The sequence below is a fragment of the Alosa sapidissima genome, chromosome 7 (genome assembly GCF_018492685.1).
Source record: "Alosa sapidissima isolate fAloSap1 chromosome 7, fAloSap1.pri, whole genome shotgun sequence".
Classification (NCBI taxonomy): Eukaryota; Metazoa; Chordata; class Actinopteri; order Clupeiformes; family Clupeidae; genus Alosa; species Alosa sapidissima.
The window spans coordinates 22,059,034-22,081,191 of record NC_055963.1 but is presented as its reverse complement, the minus strand read 5'-3'; the positions used below and the strand labels follow the sequence as shown (position 1 = coordinate 22,081,191).

At 40.9% G+C, this 22,158-nt stretch overlaps 1 protein-coding gene across 3 annotated transcripts in view; it reads right to left on the bottom strand.

The window, feature by feature from the left end:
- Window positions 1-6,589: 6,589 nt before the first annotated feature.
- cpne5a (copine Va) overlaps window positions 6,590-22,158 on the bottom strand; it is a 97,969-nt gene continuing 82,400 nt past the window's right edge. For all 3 annotated transcript variants that reach the window (XM_042098829.1, XM_042098830.1, XM_042098831.1), the window contains 7 exons: window positions 21,455-21,501; window positions 20,085-20,266; window positions 18,412-18,539; window positions 16,647-16,749; window positions 11,269-11,326; window positions 9,768-9,841; window positions 6,590-9,318 (listed from right to left, as the gene is read on the bottom strand). In XM_042098829.1, the coding sequence (XP_041954763.1) occupies window positions 9,130-9,318; window positions 9,768-9,841; window positions 11,269-11,326; window positions 16,647-16,749; window positions 18,412-18,539; window positions 20,085-20,266; window positions 21,455-21,501 (781 nt within the window). In that variant the 3' untranslated portion in view covers window positions 6,590-9,129. The remainder of the gene's footprint in view (window positions 9,319-9,767; window positions 9,842-11,268; window positions 11,327-16,646; window positions 16,750-18,411; window positions 18,540-20,084; window positions 20,267-21,454; window positions 21,502-22,158) is intronic.

Below are 22,158 nucleotides of genomic sequence, written 5' to 3'. Positions count from 1 at the left end.
AAATCAACATTCACCTGTTCGTCATAACATCATCCATTTCATCATCAATCTGATATTATCTGCAACCAACCAATCAGGCATTTCTTATTTTTTCATTAATTAAATACTTCAAACATTTGTCTGATTTGCATTACAGTACAGTACATTTCTGAAGGAACTTCACTTAAACAATGCAGTGCAGACGTACTGTATAGAAAAAGATCAACTTGGCAGCATGAAAGGCAGCATAGCCTGCAATGCTACCCATGCATACATGTATGAAAATTACACTCTGTTATTAATAATTAAGAGACAAGCTGCCTGGCTCTAAACCTCCGTGGAGACAGTCCCTTTACAGAGTTCTATCCCACAATGCCTCATGATTTCGGAATGCTCTGCACAGCTGCTGGGTGGAGTGCACGGAATAACACTAGAACATTATGGTACCGCTTGCCTGTCTCCTCTGACAACATACCGGGTATTTTATCCAATATCATCTCGGCTGAAATCCTTGCAGCAATATTCTGTCATCAATCACAACTCCAGGCACTGTGTTGTGCAACTTGCGCCATGCGATGTGTCTAAACTAATCTCACAGCGTAGCAGCTGAAAAAAGACGTGGTGGTGGTGACAAACAGTGAAAGAAATTTAAAACAGGTAGAGGATGGGCACCTGTGTTAGTTAGTTAGCTAGCTCTCATTAGAGCGTTAGTTTGTTTGGTAATTAGATTGTAAGTTAGTCAGATAGTTAGCAAGAACATAGACAGCGAGACAAAGAAAGAGATAGTAAAAGAGAGAGAATCTGGAGGAGGAGGAAGAGGGGGGGAGGAGAACACGTGCTTCAGAGAGTAATTTACAGCATGCAGCATCTACAGCTCTCATGCCTCCCCAGGTGGTTGGTTTGATGTGTCAGCAAAGCAACTCATTATACAAACACACTCTCTGAGAATGCACACACACTCTGTGATTAGAAACTGAAACAGAAACACACACACTCACACACACACTCGAGAGACAACAATACATTTCCCACTTCAGAGAGAAAACACTCAAAATACACTCTCAAAGAATGCACAAAAGGAGAATACAGAATAAAACACTCTGATATACAGTCAGATGTTACACTATAAGAATACACACTTGAAAAGACACACTTAAAATCAGAGATAGGCCTACACATTCAAGGACACTTGGCATCAGAAAATGCATTCTCAAAGAACACACACTGTGTTTGTGAGAATACACTCCTAGGAGGCAGTGATCTCTCTTTGTGTGTGTGTGTGTGTGTGTATCTGTGTCTATGTGGGTGGGCTTCTTGAGGCCCATTGATCAGGCTGGAGGCACAGAAGGCCTCTCAGTTTAAACAGATCGGACAACTATAATAAATGTGTGAATGTGCTCATTACAAACAACCAGGTGCATTTCCACGGGTATATGTCAAATGGATGGAGAGTGAGTGAGAAAGAGGGAGAGAGAGAGAGATTTCCATGTCCTGAAAGTTGTTTGCAACTTTGTTCATTACATGAACCTGTTTTTCTCTCTCAACAATGCTGAGGAGTAATCTCCCAACGAACCATTATGTGATTGCCCATGACAGTCAGATGAAACCATAAAACAGGATGAACAAAATAGAAAAGAAGCTGAGTAAATAAAAAAATACTGGTCGATAAATGGCCAATAAACCATGCCTACGGTACATCAAAATGACACCTGCTGTATGTACAACTTGCTTGCATAGGGGGTATACTGTACATACTGTATTCCACCTGAAGACTGGATTCCAACATAAAGTATCTGCACACATTTTCAAATTCTCCTCCTCAGTATGAACATCAAATCAATGTCTTATTGTACATTTGAATGTAAAAACCCACTGTAAGATCAGGAAAAATATTGGTGAACTGCAGTATACATGTTTTTCCCTGTCTTATATGATTGTCTTGATTACATGGTAGTGCATTCAATCCCCTCTTCATAGTAAATGAGAAAAAGAAAATTCAAATTTTGTAAAAGTTTATTTTATTATTCATTTTCATTTAAGGCAATCCAATACAAAGTTCACAAACCACGTTATGACAATGACAATGTGTTCCATGTCTGGTATAGGACTTATCCACCATGCAAACAGGGACATCGAGAAAGAGAGAACTCCAAAAAACAACTAGAGAGGGAGCAAAGCCGGGGGGGGGGGTTAAATAAATCCAAAAATGTTCAAATAAAACAAATAATAGGTGCACAGCATGCTGCGAAACTGTTTGAGAAGAAGCTCGGATCCAGTGAGTCTTGCAGGCTATTCGACTGAGTGAGAGGATGGGTGAGTTCACCATATCCTGGAGGAGAAAGAGAGACAGAGACCTACAGTAGTGGCATGTTTGTTTGGCACTAACATGCACACTGTCCAAATGGTGCCACAGAAATGTCCTGTTTTGGGCACTGGACACACAGTCCATGACCTGTATAGTGCACTTAAGCAGATGCTACTCTCCATAGCAGGACAAGCCTTGAGTCCATTTTTAAAGTAACAGGTGAAAACAACAAGAGTAAAGTCAGGTCTTTGTGATCCATGATGGCCTAGAGCACCAGGCTGTCACTGTAGCCTTTAGAATGTCTTTTGGTTCTAAAACCTGATCACATCAAACAAGCAATGCCAGAAAACCATGAGGTAAAACAGTCTTGACCAATCATGAGCCTCCTTTACCATTAAAATCTCAAACATCAGCACTCAGACTTGTCTTTCATGGCTGACCCCGGAATTGGGCCTGACCCACCCCAGACTCAAACCAGATAAGTGCCAAATCGGCAGCGGGGTCATCTGCCACCTAGCTTCCTCAAGCAGTGCCATCTGGGCTAAGACTACAAAAAAATTATGTGTTCCTGCCCAAAACCGTTTTTTATCACTTTCCAGAGGAACCGAAAGTGATGGCAGGGAACTGGCGCGTCTCCACTCTGACAACAGATGCTTGCTTGCATTTGGCATCAAATGTATAAAAGTCTCATAATGACTGACACTGTACACTGGAGCCTTTGTCAACATAAAACAATCTGAGAGCTGTCCCTGCTCTGTGATAAATGACAAATGAAAGCCTACACAACACAAATAACTACATCCAGGCTGACTGCATGGTCTTCTCCATTTGTTTGCTTCATCCAGCTAGCATCTTAGATAAACTTTCTTACAGAAGGCTTTGTAAAAATCACTTAATAATCTACTTCATATGCAAATAAACATATATAATTTACAATATAAATAATCCATTAATATTCATTTCTAACAAATATACTGTATGTTTACATACCTATAGAACTATAAGTCTTCCTCTGGCTAAATTAAAAAGAGCATCAGCATTCATATATATAAAGTCACCTCTGTATCGTGTTATCTGTGAAAATCATCTGTAATCTCTGTTTGGGGATATGCAAGTGTGATTCCTAGGCACATGTGGATCATTGTGGATATTGGATAATGTGTATCATTCACTGGTGAAAGCCACCAGCACCATGCGTATCTAGAAAACAACTGACTTTATAATGGAATGGGGTTGCCCAGATCCGTGCTGGATCTGTACCAGATTCAAATTAGGGCCATATAAGGGCAAAATCAACCCAATCAATCAGAGCAATATCAGAGTCAGATCAGAGTAAAGTATCATATAGTATAGTCCAGTGATGGCTGTGGGCAACCACTAGCTATTTGATCCAAACGGATCTGTGAAACATCAAATAATGAAATATTTCAAAACTACTTGCAAAAGAAGTGAGCTCTGTGATATCTCGTCAGTTCTAAACGTATCTTTGTAAGTGTCCAATTGGGTAAAACATATTATTCAAACTGCATCACTGAATTGTCACTGTCACTGTCACTGAATTCTGTCACTCAACCCTTTAACTTGAAACATTTGTTTAATCCGCTCACTGACTGTCTGCAATTGCCTACAAAATCACTAATACATTTTTTTTTCTCTAACAATCAAAGGAGAGGTACAAGTAAGTACTGCATGCTTTGCTTTGGAGGCAAAATATGAAAGTGGCCACAAAAAACTTTAAGACTGGGGACAGGGGCATTCAGTAGAGATTAACTAAACATTCAGATAACAAATACAGATCTCCTGAGAGAGTTTAGGTAAACAAACAGAGTTGCATTTTCTTGATGGGGAAGTCTGTAAAAAATAAAAAATAAATAAGAGCAGCTACTGTCCAGGGTCCTAAAATGGCTTCCAAGTTTTTAGCAGGAAATCCTGGGATGCTATGGGATATTATGTTGAGGTGTGAGAAAGTTAGTACTTCCTAAATGCATGCAATATCCAGCCGTTGAGGTTGAGACAGAATCCTAGGTGGAGTGGTAGCTGTCCAGGGTCCTGAACCTTCATGCAAGGGCCTGGCTGGAATTCCCCTATAGGCATGCCATCTGTCATTAAGGAGGTGTTATCGGGTGGGATATTGACTGAAGCTTAGGGTGAGCGACTAGAAGAAAGATTTAAGCGGAGCCCATATTGCTTAAATGTATGAGTAGTAGGCGTTTCATAGCCCTAATAATGCAGTCTAGAAAGCACTTCTCATGCTCTTCTATGTGGAAACCCTGTGAGGCAAAGATGTGTAGTGCTGTCAAAGCATGTAACAACACTGTGCTCTAACCAGCTCTGAGTACACAAAAGATTTGGTAAGGTGCCACAGGAATGACTACAGTTGTACAATGGTGCTGTTCTAACAGATCGCATATGGCAAAGTTGATTATGGTTCTGTGGTGGGGCTAAAGGCATTAGTATTGTACTACTACAGGTATCCTTTCCCCATCACTGGAGGGAAATATGGCAGGTTTCAGGATCAATTCCAACCTGTCTCAAAACACACACCATGTCTAATCTCAGATAAGTGGTTGCATTTAAGTACAGTGTGTTCTCTGCACACATACGAGTGTGTGAGTGTAAGTCTTTTCTTTATGTGTGTGTGTGAGGGAGAAAGAGGGGCTGGTGCGTGTGTGTGTGTGTGTGTGTGTGTGTGTGTCTGTGTGTCTGTGTGTGGGTCAAGGCTTTGAACCGGTTAATAATGTATTATTACAATGATTAAAATATTTTCTAATTGATAACTGGTGCAGAGTTTGCGCATGTCTGGATGGTGGACTTGCTGGCTATACGCAGTGAACTGTGAACTGTCTCTATAAAGTTAATCTTAAAGTGAAATGTGTCTCCCTATTTTTAACAAAAGGAGGTAAATATTGTGCTGTGCACCTTATAAATGTTGGTCTAAGACATCAACTTAATTAATTTTTCTAGTCTATCATGTAAACTAGAACTAGGGGCAGGCGCGCAGGAACCTATTTTTGACCAGGGGTGCTGAATAACAAAAATAATGGATGTCCGACGATCCCCCCTCCCCCCTTCCCCTACCCTGGACATGTTTCGGATTTTGACTGCTAAATAGCCTACGTCATTTTAGTGCGGTGTGCGGGTGATAGCGAGAAGTTTTAGAAAAGTCCTGGGCAGCCACAAATTCCAATGTTCCGCGACAGCACTCCGAGTCCACTGCGCCCACCCTAACCCCACAGAAGCGCACTTGACATCATTAGCCTATTTCAGTATAGCTAAGGAAAATTACTTTTCTGATCGTCAAAACCACACCAGAGATGTTAGGTAAGGGATAATGCCTGACGAGGTGTCCATTATCAGAAATAAATGGACGACGCGGAGGCGTGAACTGTCCGACGCAAAGCGGAGGACGGTTGCTTCTGCGAAGTCCATTTATTTCTGATAATGGACACATGGAAGGGCATTATCCCGTTTATACCATGGTCACTTACGAAATAAATAAATATGAAATCAATTATTAATACTAAATGAGTTTTAGTTTGTTTAGTCGTTCGTTTTTTCAGCTGTTTTTGCAATGCTGTGGAATGTTGTTAAGTCACAGCTGAGCGAACTAACTCAGGCGTTGTCAAGCAACGTCATAATAATTTTATAGGTGTAGGCTAGTATTGATGGGTTTCATCAGGTCCCTTTCCACAGGTGTATTAATCAAGCACCATGCAGTCTGCATTGATAATCAAGGTGCTTGATTTTATACACCTGTGGAAAGGGACCTGATGAAACCCATGAATATCACTTTTTAAATGACACCCTTTTCAACCTAGACCATGGTATAAGCTTTAAATATAGGCTAATAATCAGGCTGCAATGATCTTGCAAATAATTTCTGAATAGCCTAAAGTGTGTCGTCTCCACAGCAAGTATGTGTCCTAATAATTTCTATCTTAGCGACTAGGATAGTGAAATGATTTCACTAGCTATACATTTATTAGTATCTTTCAGCTTATCCATGCTTTTTTTGAACGTGTAAATCGCATAGAATATGTAGGCCTATATCAACCGTAGGCCTACACACTTGATCGCTATAACATAGTGTGAAACCACGCTACGGTTCTTACAGTAGCCTAACTGACTCACGTTCACGTTGATCTCTATAACTGTTCATTTTTAGTAGCCTATATTCGAACCTATCCATAACCCTTTTTTGCTATTTGACTCATCATTTCACATACAAAAATATAAATAATGTCAGACAGCGAATTAGTAATTATTTAAAAAAATATAAAATCTTTTTAAAAAATCTATCTCCTGCCAGCAGGGGGTGCTGCAGCACCCTCATCACCCCCCTTCCCGCGCCCTTAACTAGGGGTGGGTTGCACAAACAAGGATTACGTTTTAACATGGATTAAATCAAGGTTTATTCATCAATCCAGTTGCACCATACTTTAAACCTAGTTTATAAACCTATAAAACCTAGTTTATACTGTAGGCAGGTTTACATTTAAACCATCCTTTTAATCTTGGTTGAAATGTCCACATAAACCTGGATTCATTTTAATCCTGTTACTCGACTGCTTTAAACTCAGATTTAAATTTCAGTTAGGGATTCATTTTAAACTTGCTCCTGAGGTGGTTTAACTTTTTGAAATGGCTGCATATATTAGATGGATTGAAGAAATCGACTAAAGGAAAGTAAGAGACAATCTCAACCCTATGAAGTTTTATGATGATGAGGAATTCATGGATTCAAGGAGGTACCAATTCAACAAGGAATCTGTAATAAAAAACAAACGCAATTAAACATGGAAGTGACCTGATTATCTTTAAACTAGGTTTAATGGATAAACCTTGATTTAGTCCAGGTTTAAACTTAGTCCTTGTTGGTACAACCCACCAGCCAAGGCTTTAATCACAGGTTAAGGTTTTAATTGTGGATTTGTTAAACCAGGCTTAAAATTAAGTGGTGCAACACAGCTCAAATTAAATTCAAACCTAGATCTACAAATCCTTGATTAGACATATTAATTTAATCTTTGTTGGTGCAAGTCACCCCTAACATTGAAAATCGCTAGCTAGCGACATGCTAATGTGACCTGTATAGCTATTAGCAAGCGTTAACTGTGGCGGTAAAAGATATGGACACAGCCATTCCGTAGACTTCAATAGAGACGTGTGAAGCCAATTTGAACCCATTTCCTCTTGTTTGACTCGCGCATAAACAGTCCAGGAGAGTGAGAGTTCGCCCATGGAGATTTTTTTCTTATGAACCAGGAAGCGTTAAAATGCTACCGCTTAAAACTACAAGCTTCCAGGTGGCTATTAACCGTTTTTTAATTTGATTCTAACCGGTTCGGGAACAGTAATTTCAAGGCGGAACGCAATACTGGAAAAGTTAAAATACTGATTCTGCTAGGAACAAACAAATGAAAAAAAAAAAAATGAAGCCCTGGGGCTCCGTAGTGTTTGTATTTAACAGAATTAAATATTAGAATGAAGGGGGTGGGTGTGGGGGGTATTGAAATGTATGTTTTTGTGATTTTGAGCATTGCTTTGTTTGATAATAAAAACAGTGAATTCAAAACAAACAAACAGACAGAATGAATACTGATCTATTAGATCAAAAATCTAAATGTCAGACACATTTGCACAGGTCTGATTGATCAAATACATATTAGTGAATACTGCAACCTGGTGAGAGAAGGATTCTGAAGTGACAAATTCTTCAGAAATTATTATAATTATTATCTGAATACCTATTAATCAGTAATACCAATCCTATGAATGTAGTTTACCAACAGAAGAGTCATTCTGACTGATAATTTATGCCTATTATCCAATAATATTCATTTTAGTGAGTTTAGTGATAGGAAAGTTTTGTAGCAATACAATCATCTTCCACAATGCTTTTCTAATGCCCAAGGTTGAGAAGCAAATTAATGAAATGTATCTCAATTGTGGTTGATGTTGGTTTGTGATACTCATTGATCCCAGCTAGAAGAATAATATTGTGCTTTTTTGTAAGAATTGCAGTCAGTGCATTCACTACAAAAACAGGGATTTTTTTGTTTTGTTTTAAATGAGATGTTTGCCACTATTAGTCATGATAAGGTATATTCTTCTTCAGTTGGAATTGGATATAGTTAGCCAGTATAGTCCAAAGGACATATTGCACAGTTGATAGTGTTGAGTGTTGACAGTGGCATGCTTTACACTAGTATTTACAGTACAGAGGCTTCTAATCATTTCTGAGCTACAAAAAACTTATCATGGGATATACATCTACAATGAGAAAATCCTAAACATGAATCTGTCCATCAAAGTAATACTTTTAAAACTAGTCGCCGTCACCATCTAGACTTGTGTTTTAGAAACATCCTCAAGTCCCTGTTGCACACACGTTAAACAAGCCGTCACATTGAATGCATATGCAACCCCACATGAAGCAATCCTCATTTAAATAATCATCTGCAGGTCTATGTAAACACTTAGCTCCCATCCCAGACAGACACCAGTTGCTATGCTCTGCTCCTGGACTTTCTTCTCCTGTGCGAATGCTTGAGTGTCCAGTAATGTTAAAGCTTAAAAGCCCCAATTCCCTGATCTGTGGTCAGTACTGAAGCGTCGTCCATCCGCTATGTATGACTCTCAAAACACAGGTAGGAGTCACGTGTGTTTGTGTGAGAGTGTGTGTATGTGAGTGAGTGAGTGTGTGACTGTATGTGTGTGTGTGTGTGTGTGTGTGTGTGTGTTTGGTGCAGAGGGGCTGGAAACTGGATGAAAAGATGAAAACGCTGTTGTCGGTTGGCACACCTGGGGCAGGTAATCTCGTTCGCACACAGATGGGGGCTCACTCATACGGCCACAGGTGAGGCAGGGGTAGACGGCGAGCAGTCTGTGGGGGTGTGGTGAGGCTTGATGCCCTTGGACTTCATGTAGGAGATGAGCTGGTCGGGGATCTCGGCCAGCACGTCCTTGGCCAGCCGGGCCATGCTCAGCACGTGGTTCCCTGTACGGTCCATGTAGTCCCGGAACGGCACAAACTGCAGAACACGTGGCACAACACTTTTGGTGTCAACATCTAATCTAACATCAATCAAAACTACCGGTAGTTCAATTACAGTCTAGGAAAGCCATTCTTTGACATACTGTATAATTTAAATTATATCTTCACATTAATAAGCCTAACATATCATCGTTCGCAAAATGGGCCTAATTAATTACATAACAAAGAAGATGACGGGTTTCAAGTTTCACAGCTCAGATATGTTGTTAGCTGTTTGGATAAGAAAAATGTAAACAAAATCTGGTGAAATTAGAATGCCACCTATTTATGCCAGTAATAATGATATGATGCAGTTGCTATACTCCTTAGCCATATTGTAGTTTTTGTAGCGGGTTGAATTAGTGTTCTGATGTTCTTGATCATATTGTGTACCTTATAGAGGTTTGAAATGAGTTAAGTGGTAGTTGGGAGCGCTAGCTATAGTACCTGAACAATGTCTCTCTCAGCCAGCTTCCCTCGTGAGGAGATCCTGATGTCATCACCGTCCAGTTCCACCATAGCTGGAAAAATAAACTCAGGTCAGTATCCCTGTGAAGTTTAAGTTGCAGTGTGTGTGTGTGTACCCTAGTCACCATCTCAGCTAAACCTTCTGTTTGAAAAAACTATGGCCACAAGTGCTTACAAAAACACAGCACCCTAATTAAGTGAGAAGCTCCTTGCTTCAACCGTGGCTAGCAGATGTTGAGCTATGCTAATGCTCCTGAGCAAACAGAGAAACGTGTTGCGAGTCCAACAGCTGGCCATCTGCACAATACCCTTTAACACTACCCCAAATTACTCCTAAAGCCCTGGCATAAACAACTGTGCCTTTCTAACTCGAAAAGTGTTTACATCCAAATCAGGAACGGTACAGAATTGTGTCGAAGAGTTGGGCATAAGGCCTCTAATTGGGGACACTGTCCAGAGTTGGCAAAACAAAATAAAAGCATAGTTATGCTTTAGGAGGTGATGATACACAGGGCAGCTTTTTGAGCAAAGTTCTTGAGTAGTGCTACAGACAGGTGTAATTCATGCACTTTGCCAACATTATTTGGCAACAAATTGTTATCTGAAAAATTGGTATGATCATCCAGCTGGATCGTCAGGAACCTGTCATACCCTTGCCCTGTAACTTTGCTTTAATAAGCTGGCCCAAGTCTCTTCACTTCTGACCCTTGATGATTTTATAATGTTAAACGTGTAAAAGTGGGAAACGTTATTGAATGAGAGTTTCCTGCTTCCATTGATTTTGAAAGCACAATCAAACGCCATGAGAACATACAGTATAGCACTTGAGTACATGAATACATGAGTGTATTCATGTAGTCAAATTCATGCATTTATACAATCAAGACTTGATTATTGCAGTGCCCTGTTTTCTAGTCTTTCTGACTGTGCCACTAGAAGTCTTCAACTTGTTCAAAATGCTGCACCTAGAATTATTTAACTAAGAAACTCAAGCAACCGAGGCCAAGCATCTGGATGCTTCAGATGGTTACTCACTACTGCAATCTACAAAATAAATTGAACCGCAACCCCAAGCATAAGGCATTGTTAGTTGAAAGCACAATCAAACGCCATGAGAACATATAGCACTCGAGTACATGAATACATGAGTGACTGCAGTCAAATTCATGCATTTATACAATCAAGACTTGATTAGTGCAGTGCCCTGTTTTCTGGTCTTTCTGACTGTGCCACTAGAAGTCTTCAACTTGTTCAAAATGCTGCAGCTAGAACGCTGCCCAAAAACTAAGAAATGTAACCACATAACACCTGTATTAAGATCTCTAGAATGGTCACCAGTACAAACCAGAGCTGATTTTACTGTAAGGTTCTCCTTTTAACTTTTGTCTTTTTTTATATTATTTGTAAAGTGTATTGAGACCATGTTGCATGGTGATACTGCACTAAAAACAATACATTGATTGATTGATTGTAAGCTTACCATCAAACTCGGCTTGTCCAACTCCAACAATGATTATGGACAAGGGCAGTTTAGCACCCTGGTCAAAACAAGAAGAAGATTTTAGACTCCACACTTCATACCCTATCGACTGACACCCAAACACAAGAATTAATAACATTTCATCATGTCGTGTCAACTTTTCAGTGGCACTCTTCATAAATGCCATCCAAATCCTCTTTGCCCTTGATTTGTTTTCCATTTTTGTTTCTATCACTTGTGCCTGCGAAAAAAGGGGATTAAGGACCTCTGAGGGATCTACATAATACACCTGCAAAACAGATAAGCTGTTCATTATGTCCTAACAGATAAGGAAACAAAAAAGATGTTGTTTTACCACCTAATAAATGGAAATAAATAAAATGGAATACACTCATTTCATGAGTCTGTTTATAAATCTAGCATTGGTTGATTGACAAGCCATACAGTTGGGGAAAAAAGCCTCAATGTAATCCAATTTAGTGCTGAAACAATTGAAACACAATGAGAAACAATCTTTTTACAATAATCAGCATTTGCGGCTGAAAGTCCTCATATAAGGCAGAGAACACTCTCTTCAATCTGAGTGATTCACAAAAATTAACTTCATTTCTTAACAACTCAACATATTTGAATCATTCACTCTGAAACTCTTTTTTTTTTCATTATTTTAGTTTGAATTCTCAGTTTTCATCACAGTTTCAGATCAAAGTCTGTAAGATAAACCCACAGCTGTGCTCTAGCTCAGGACAGGAGGCAAAATTGAACAATGAGCTCAGACGTCAAATTATCAAAGAATGGAAACAAACAAAGCCTGTAAAACACAAAGAGGCAAATCTGTCATTTCCATAACCGTGACAAAGTCAATGCACACAGTATCCTCCCATCCTGGATGGTTGCTCAATCACATCAACGCCTTGGAAGCCTTTTAAAGCAATGCATTTCAGAGGTCCACAATGACAGAAATGCAAGGTGCAAGAATGATAACCGCCCTACAGCACTAATCATTCAATACAATAAAACAAACAGCCTTTTAGAGAGAACACAGAATGCGGAGAAATCCGTCAGTCATGTAATTGTGAGGAATTAAATGTGTATGGCTGCGTACTGGCCTCCCTCTCAATCACCTCGTCTCTTGAAACCAGGCAGAGAGACGCGAGGTATTTTAAAGCAATGAATCTTAATGTATATTTGCAGAGGAGGAGTGAAGGTAGCAGGAATGAATAATCAGGGTGTGTGTGTGTGTGTGTGTGTGTGTGTGTGTGTGTGTGTGTGTGAGAGTGTGTGTGTGTGTGTGTGTGTGTGAGTGTGTGTGTGTGGTGGTTAGTGAGTGTAGTGTGTGGGGGGTAATAGCTAGCTGGGGTTGCACTAGCTGACGGATGACTGGGAGACGTAATGGAATTGGTTAGAGTAGGAATACCACTGGGGGATTTCACACACAAATAGATTGTCACATAAAAGAGAGCGTACAGTCATAACCACGCACACACACACACAAACACACACAGAGACAGACAGACAGACAAATACACACACACACAAACTGGTTATTATCTCAGTTAATCAACGAGGACTCTCTCTCTCTCTCTCTCTCTCCTCCTCCACTGTCTACAACTTATGTCAGCACTGCACAAAGCCTGGTCTCAGAGGTACAGTTTACACCTGCACACCCTCATCTCTTCCTTCCCAAGTAGCGACTCCGGGAGCCATTAAAGGCCAAAACCGCAGAGCAAACTCCCATAAGCCCTTTCACAGGAACCATTATGGCTCAACAATGCACTGTAAGGCTCATTATCTCAAGCAACCGAGGCCAAGCATCTGGATGCTTCAGATGGCTACTCTCTGCAATCTACAAAATGAATTGAACCGCAACCCCAAGCGTAAGGCGTCGTTATTAGGTTAGCCACGTATGCTAATGAAACCGCAGGCCTCTGGTGTATTGCCCATATGTATGTACACCAATTACTCTGCGAATGCTATGTGTAACTATGAGACATAGAGCAGCTGTTAAATGGGGATTCTTGGGGACAACTGAAGGGGGTTGAACGGGAGATGCTGTTTAATGGAAGTCTCGTGATCTTGAGAGGCATGCACTGCAATAACAAAGACGAGTAAGGGATGAGTATGTGGGGGGGAAAGTGCACTTAGTATGGGGAAACACGTAAGGGATAATGGCCGGCAAGGTGTCCTGATATTAAATAGCAACTTACAGAGAGAGAGAGAGAGAGAGAGAGAGAGAGAGAAAGAGAAATTTGATGTTACAGCTGATCTCGATGGCCAGTTGAGGCTCTCCGAGTCCAAGCAGCACGGTAGAGAGGGCCTGCTGTCCTGCTACTGATCTCAGGTCAGCGGTGAGAAGGTGCACCATGCAGCGCTGCAAATGGGCTCCTGCTGCTTATCTGAGAGAATGAGGCCAGAGCTGTGCCTATGGCTTTGACGTTCAGGTGAGCACAAAATACTGATAAAATACAGCAACACACTTCCCTGTATGGTAAGCCACTGTAGAAAAAAACACCATCAGAACAAATGAAGAGTTTGGTTCCAAAACGCTATATCCACCAAATATTTCTTTTTTTTCACATTTTGTTTTCCAAGTAATTTCAGTAGATCTGTTATTTTTATTGTTTTTTTATTTATCTTTACTCAGTCAAAACAACAATGGCAATTTCATTGATATTACCTGATAATGCACAATTAAATAGCCTGACTTTTTAATGTTTTTAAAGACGGGGATATAGTGTCCATAACTCTTCAAATGCTGTACAGAGGGGCATTACATAGTGGATCCTAGTACACTGACAGAGGGGCACAGAGAAGCATGTGTGGGACGGATGTCTTTAAAAAGTAAGAACTTTTAAGTGGGGTGGCAATTAATATTGGCCTCTGAGGGATGGGTTGCATTTAAGCATAAGTGGAAGAGCTAATTGGTACTCAGAGGTACTGTGGAATTTAGTGGCATTGGCTGAAACATCTACATTAGAAACAATGCCTTTGGCATTTGAGACGTTCAATTTCATCCTATATACAACTTCCTTCAGAATATTGTGTGTAAACCCATTGCATATACAACATTTATTCAGGTGGCAGACACTTTTATCCAAAGCAACTTACAGCAATTGAATAACATTTAAGCTACAGTGCAGAGGAGAACTTACTTAGGAATGATTACTGCATTATCACTGCATCGGTCATTCACCTATATGAGACTGATCTAACAACTCCTGGAATATCATGATACTAAACATGTCATCAGACAACTCCTCGATCACACACAAATGGGCCCTGAAAAACCCAGGTTGGATTAATCAAGCTCACTACTGTTGGAGAGAGTAGGCTACAGTACATCAAGAGCTCTAATTCAGCTCTCTGTCATGTGTGGAAATGCACCTGTTCACTGCAGTGGGTTTAAACCAGGAGAGAAACTGAGAGAGAGAGAGAGAGAAAGAGAGAGAGAGAGAGAGAGAGGGGAAGAGGCTTCACATCAAAGGCTGCATATTCAGCATGCAAACATTAGTTTATCTGAGGGATGTGAGCGGAGTACACATTAATGCTCACAGGGGGAGGAGAGTGAATGATCACAGTCATTTATGCGTTCATTCAGCCCAGTTTAAAGGCACTAAATAAAGTAAAACTAAATAGTAGTGCATAGCAAAATGAAACATTCTAATGAATGGCCAAATCACACTGTATGTTGTAGAGAACAAAAACACCTGAAACTAATATTTCATGAATTAAATGCATTAGCTGCAATTAATAAAGGATCTTATGGTGTGTTCATCTTATTTAATACATCAACTAGTGTTGGGGATACTTTAATATCATGTTACCAAAAAATAAATATAAGTAGTGAGGACCTACAGTGTACAGTACATATTCATGCAGTGCTATGTATACTGTGAGCTCCCTTGATGCTCCAAAATGGTATTAAAGCCATCTGGCCTTAGATGAAACAGGTGATGGCAGGTCATTGACCCCAGATGGCAGACTCAGGCAATGGAAAGCAGCAGACAAGATCTTAAAAGGAAGGTGTGGCTGTTCTAAAGATGTGAGTAACAGTCGCAAATTCCCTTTAAATCCAGTCTGCTGGAATATCAACGCCAATGGCGAGCTGATGGGCTCCTCCGATGCTTCCATGGTGATGCGTCACAACACTCGCAACCTGCTGTAGGACAACACAGTAGCACTCCTGCTGCCTAGCAACAAATCAAGCTTTGGACACAAAGGGAGAGGGTAGTCTAGAGCCCTTCACATGCTTACCTTTTTTAACCACGCAACAACAAGGTCTTGTGTATAAAGGAAGAGCATGTAAGATCCTACATACTGCCTTCCAAGCACAGGATTCAATACTAGATCAAACACTGGAGAATACACAAAGATATGACTAGGAGGAGTATTCAGCTTTCATCCCGTACGCTTCTGAGTGATAGTTTGTGCCTGAATAATAAACTAACATGATGACATGCACCACCAAAAACACATCAGACAAAAAAAAATGCAAATGTTGTCCTGAAATATTCAAAGAAGAGAAAGTGGAGCAGAGGCGCCCAGAGTACACCCAATAGCAGACAGCAGAGAGGACGCTGCCAAGCTTCTCCACAGAGAGCAGAGAGAAAGTGAGATGGGGAGGGGGAGGGGGGGAGGGGGGGTAAAGGAGAGAAAGCAAGGAAAAGAAAAGAAAGACAGAGAAAACAGGGAGGAACGGAGAAAGAGAGGGAAAAAGGGAAATAAGAGAAAGACAAAGAAGGGTGGTGGGAATATGTAAACAGGAGAAAAAGGGGCTGACGAAGAAAGATACAAGGGGAGGGGGAGAGAGAGAGACAGTCAAAGAAAGAGAGAAATAGAGGAAGGGAGGGAGAGAGAGCGAGAGAGAGGAAGGGAGAGAGAGAGAGGAAGCGAGGGAACGAGAAAGAGAGAGAGAGAAAGGGAGGGAGAGAGATGTGAAAAAAAAACTCCTCTGTTTGTGTCCCAAAAAGCACTACACAGCTTCAAACAAATAAAAATACCAAAAAGGAACAAGACGCAAAGGGAGACATGAGGAAAGTAAACAAGAATCACAGTGTGTGTATGTGTGTGTGTGTGTGTGTGTACCGGTGTGTGTGTGTGTGTGTATGTGTGTGTGTGTGTGTGTGTGTACCGGTGTGTGTGTGTGTGTGTGTGTGTGTGTGTGTGTGTGTGTGTGTGTGTGTGTGTGTGTGTGTGTACCGGTGTGTGTGTGTGTGTGTGTGTGTGTGTACCGTACTGTATGTGTGTGTGTGTGTGTGAGAGAGAAAGAGAGAGAGAGAGAGGAACAGAATGTGTAATGTGAAGAAAGACATTCAGAAACAGAGTTTGAGTCAGACACACAAACAGACAGACAGACAGACAGACCAGAGAGCACTCACATTGACAATAGCCTCTTTGGTCTGGGCCATGTCGGATATGACTCCGTCTGTGATGATGAGCAAGACGAAGTACTGAGAACCATCCTGCACAGCTGTGGCGTACCTACAGGGCAAACAGAAACCATGTTATAAGGAAACAGAACAGAACAGAACACCCTATCTGATACTCTCTCATTAGACCTGTGGTTGAAGAGGTTAAAACATAGCATTGCTTTGCGGATGAGAGGTTGGCTTATCCCCTTAAAAAATGAAAAAGACTTCAGTGGAAGTGATGTGAATTTGCACCTTAGTATTTTTCACAAGGTCTTGCATTTTATGCACAAAGCTGAATGGGAATTTCAGAGTTCACAACAATTAAAGATAGGGTAAGCAATGCTAAGCGATTTTAACACGAAACACGTTTTGTAACATTCAGCGAATACCTCCTCAAGATCTGCTAGCTCTCCATTCTCTGAGAACAAAACAGTCCTTTACGCAGCCAGTCCCCCAAACAACAACAAATCACTGTGTGGAGTTTCTTGGGGAGGACTGAACGGAGGAGTGAGCTACCTCTCCGGAGTGTTTTGTTTGGTTTTTGGTTCAAATATAATGTTTTTTTAGAAAAGTAAGACACACAGGAAAGGAGCATGTCCAGCCTTTGATCTCTGCTGCTGTTTGGCTTACAGACATGGCTCCTGACATTCTGGTATTCCTTTAACTGAATGCTGTGCACAAATGAGCTCTGGACTGTCGCACTGAGCTATACATTTAACACAATCAATTTCCTATTCCATCCTCGGTCCCATAGTTCAGTGTGTCGGTGAGCTTGTCATGACTTTTGAATGCTGGAGCATCACGCGCGAACAGAGCCATACATCATACATTCACTGGCAGAGGAAACCAGGTTAGGGTGCCGAGACAAGTCCCCATGTCCACCTCATTAGATGCTGGCATTATAAAACAGGACACACACTGACACATTGTAACAAAACCATCAGGTACAGTGTAACACAACAATAATCTTATGGCATTATAACAATGCCATTAGTCACAATGTAACACAGTAATTATGTGCTTGTTAAAACACCAAGTACCTACAAATGTTATACAAAAAGTTGTACAGATGTAAAGATGTATACAAAACACGGTTAGCCCTGTGCACAACATTTGTGAAAATATTATTAAGAGTTTCTCAAGAGACTTAGGGAAACAATCAATGTCAGGCTCTGGTTTTTTTTCCAACAAAAAATAATTTATGAGCTTTCAGAAAACGTGGCCGTCCTTGTTCTGACACAAATTTGTCTATGTGTGAGAGAGGAAAGTGACATTTCCCCCTATTAATCACCAGCTAAAGACTCTTTGCGATGATAAGTGGATTCAGGCTGGACCCCTGGGTCATATGTCTTGCTTTTCATTTCAGCGTGTCACAAGTCTGCTCTATGGAGATGACGTTTCTAATTAAAACAGTGGCAGGGGGTTATCATTATCTCACAGAAATCATCCTTTCTGTTGACATGCGCACCGCTTGCCCTCAGCTTTCAGACGACACACGCTAAATAAAATCTGTCCACTTATCACCTGACCTCTGAATCTAGCCTGCATACTCACAGGCAACATGTCAAGTTTAAAGTCCTCTAATTCACTTTCAGTGCACAAACATAGCCATAAATCGCCGGCATTGTGTCTTGGTGGATGATTAAGGTAGCGATGATGAACTTTTATTTTGAGTTTCATGCATAACAAATGGGATTGAGCGTCTTTTATCTGGTTTCGGGTGGATGCTTACCGAGCCACGTGGTTGATGATTGGAGCAAAGTTTGTCGGCCCGTAGAGTTGAACCGTCTTAAGGCTCTGGTGGTACGCCTCTAAAATACCCTCAATTCCATTACAGTAAGGGTTATCGACAATGCCATTCTGTAAGAGAATTCAAAAAGCTATAAGAAATATCTGGGTCACACTTTGCTTGCATGGTCACCTATAGATTGTGTAGAGATGGTTAGATTATAGACAAACTCTGCTTACACTTTGTTAACAATTTATGGTTAGGGTTAGGGGTTGGGTTCGGTTAAGGTGATGTTCAGTGATAAGAAATAACTTGAATTATTGAAATATTGAGTTATTAAAATAACTTCACTTGAATTTCAACAAACCTCTATAAAGTCTATCAGACTATCCAGGTAAAGTGTTATCAAGCTCTGTCACTGTGTGATCATGTCTTTACATTTCAAAGGTGTCTGCTGTGTGTGAAACAATAAAAACACACTCCTCATGCTTTCATCTAGTGATTCACATCTTTACCAAAATATAATATGCCTTAATGAGAGAAATGCAAACTGACAGTCTCAGCAGTGCTGAGGAAAGGGGCACTTTGGAGGCTGTAGAAACACAGAGAGACCACCCCAGGGGCCCAGTGGAGATGAAAAATGGCTAAATATGCAAGCACAGGAAGTTTGTTTGCATATTTACAGTAAGCAAGTATAAGTAAGTGTGTTTGTAAGTGTGTGTGTGTGTGTATATGTGTGTGTGTGTGTGTGTGTGTGTGTGTGTGTGTGTGTGCGCGTGAGAGAGAGAGAGAGAGATGTTGTGCTATAAAACTCTTGCAGATGAGTTTAAATCACATTGACTTCTCATAACTGACTCCTTAATCACAGTCAGTATAAGGACCTCAGTAATGAACCTGCCACACTCACTTAACAACACTCACTTACTCATTTACCTCAGAGACCTCGCTTAGCCACACAGTACATTCACACACCAGCCAATCACTCACACACCAGAGAGTGAGTGTGAGTGTGTGTGTGTGTGTGTGTGTTAGCTTACACCTCAGAGACCTTGCATAGCCATAGAGTGTATTCCTCAGTCATCAGCCTTTTACTCACTCACTAGATTACAGTTGGATTTAATAGCCTAGCGCCTCAGAGTCGTCCTCCACTGTTGCTGCTCGCACTCTCTCCTTCTCTCTCTCTCTTTCTCTCTTTTCATTTATTATAAGTGGGAAAGGAAACTAAGGATTCTTCATTAGAACTCTCGCATTCAAATGCAGCGAGACAGTACAGCTGCTTTGATTAGCGGTATTGTCCTAGCGCCCTGAGAGCATTAGCAGGCAGAGACACTCTTCTGGTGCTAATGAGCTTAGGGCTCAGCGTCCAACATGGAGACTGGCCAACGCAGTATCAAACATTAAGACAGTAAGGAGAGTTAATGGGCTGAAGGGGTCAGATTAGTGACGGAATGGAGAGGTAACGAGGACGACACACATTGTGTGTGTGTGTGTGTGTGTGTTTGTGTGTGTGTGTGTGTGTATGCGTGTGTGTGTGTGTGTGTGTGTGTGTGCGCGTGCGTGTGTGTGTGAGTGTGTGCGTGTATGGCTGTGTACATGTATGTAAGTGTGTGTGTGTGTGTGTGTGTGTGTACGTATGTTTCTGTGTGTGTGTGTGTGTGTGTGTTTATGACCCTCACCAGTGGGAACTCATGTGAGACTCTGCCATCAGGAGGCAGCTTGGCTCCGAAGCCCAGTGCGGGGAACATCTTATCGCTGTCGTAGTCCTGGATGATCTCCCCTACTGCCTTCAGGGCCATGGCGTAGGCGTTCATCTGGTAGGGGTTCATGTAGTGTAGGGAGGTGGACTGGGATGGGTTACCTGGGATTGCCGAGGAAGAGGGGTGGGTTGAGAGTTATTGAGTCATGAATCAAGATGAACAAAACACACACACACACACACACACACACACACTTCATCAAAGCCAGGTGAATAGCCCAATGTGGAGTCAGGGAAAAGAGTAGGATGTCAACACAAAAATGTCAACTGCGCTACAATAAACCTTTCATTACATTGTTATAACGTTATGAAGAATTGTTTAATATACTAATAACACAGGTGAAATAATACAACTATATAACTCAACTAGTCTGTTATCTCAGCCGATGATATGATATTTCTTTTGATAAATATATGAAGAGTTCAGATGCAAAACCCTCTAAATCTGTCTGACCACTTTTAAATGGGCCTTTTTTTGTCAGGCTCCTATAGGTTTTTGCCTACAAATTGATTGAACCAGGAAGAGAGTGGTATTTAGCGGGTTTTGAAGCAAAATAGTTTGATCAACACATACTATTTGTGGAGAGCATTCACCCACAATCGCTATCTCATTATTGACGGAGGTGGACAGTAAGGCGTTTAGAACTCTTCATATGTTCACATGTTCACTGTGCTTACACTCTGTTACTCAGTATGTAAAATATAATAGCATATATTTTTTAAAAAGGGTTGTGCATACTGAGTGAGTTAATCCTTTCTAATCCTCCAAAAGAAATTGTTACACAAAACAAGCCCCTAACTGTTGAGAGGTTTGTCTAACGTTCTTTTTAAATTACCAGGCTCAATTTTGTTAAACCGTTGGGGGGATCTTGCCCGGCTTCGGGCCAGATCAGAGCCACATCTGAGCCAGACCCCCCACCCATCCAAGCACTTCCAGGAACAAGCTCACCGCTGCATCTGGATGCAAGTGCTAATTTGATTGTGATTGCATGATTGCTGAATGAAGTATTGCCGGTGTGCCATCAGGCCGCCCAGCAAAGTAAAACTTCACTAATTCATGCAATTACTCATAAGAACCCAACCCTGTTAATTGCAAATCAATTTGGAGGAGGAGAGAGAGGGAGAGAGAGAGAGGAAAACAATTTAAGCAACTTGTCTTGTCTTGTTTCGATGTGTGCACTATCTGAAAATGCTAACAGGAAAACAAAATGCGCTGTCAGGGTGGTAGCACGGACACAACATGGGGAAAAAACAGCCTCAGTAGATGAAAGTAACTGTGAGAATACTTACCGTTAGAAGCAGTGAAATCAATAGCCACTGTAAAATGGATCTGGGTGCTAAAACAGATAGACAGAAATAGAGAGCGAGAGAGAGAGAGAGAGAGAGAGAGAGAGGAGAGAGAGAGAGAGAGAGAGAGAGAGAGAGAGAGAGAGAGAGAGAGAGAGAGAGAGAGAGAGAGAGAGAGAGAGAGAGAGAGAGAGAGAGAGAATAGGATATCAAGATGAGGATCAAAGAACGAAAACAAAACTCTTCAGTCTGACAGACAGGAGAAGTGAAAGTGTCTAATGCAGGACCGGGACTCTGAATCACTACTGCACGCGAATTGATCAGCTTTGAAAGAAAACTTGCTTTGTTGGGAAATGGTCCCACCTTTCTAAATCTACTAATGAAACATGTAGTCAAGTATGATTCAGTTTTTCTAAATCTACTAATTAGACATGCACAAGTACATTATCATCCCATATTAACATAGCTCACAGATGTTGCTCTTGTTTGAATGGTAGGAGTTTGTCCAAACTGTTTCAAAAGGAAAAAGAAGCATTATATAAAATAGCTAATAGTAGTAAAATACATTAAGTATAAAGGCATGTTGAGCTATGCTAAGCATGTGTGCAAATATATAGACATTTTCCATTATATGTTGTACAGTACTGTCACAACAAACTATCTATTTCTACTTCAATTTAATGAAGGCAACTCTATTCACAAACCAC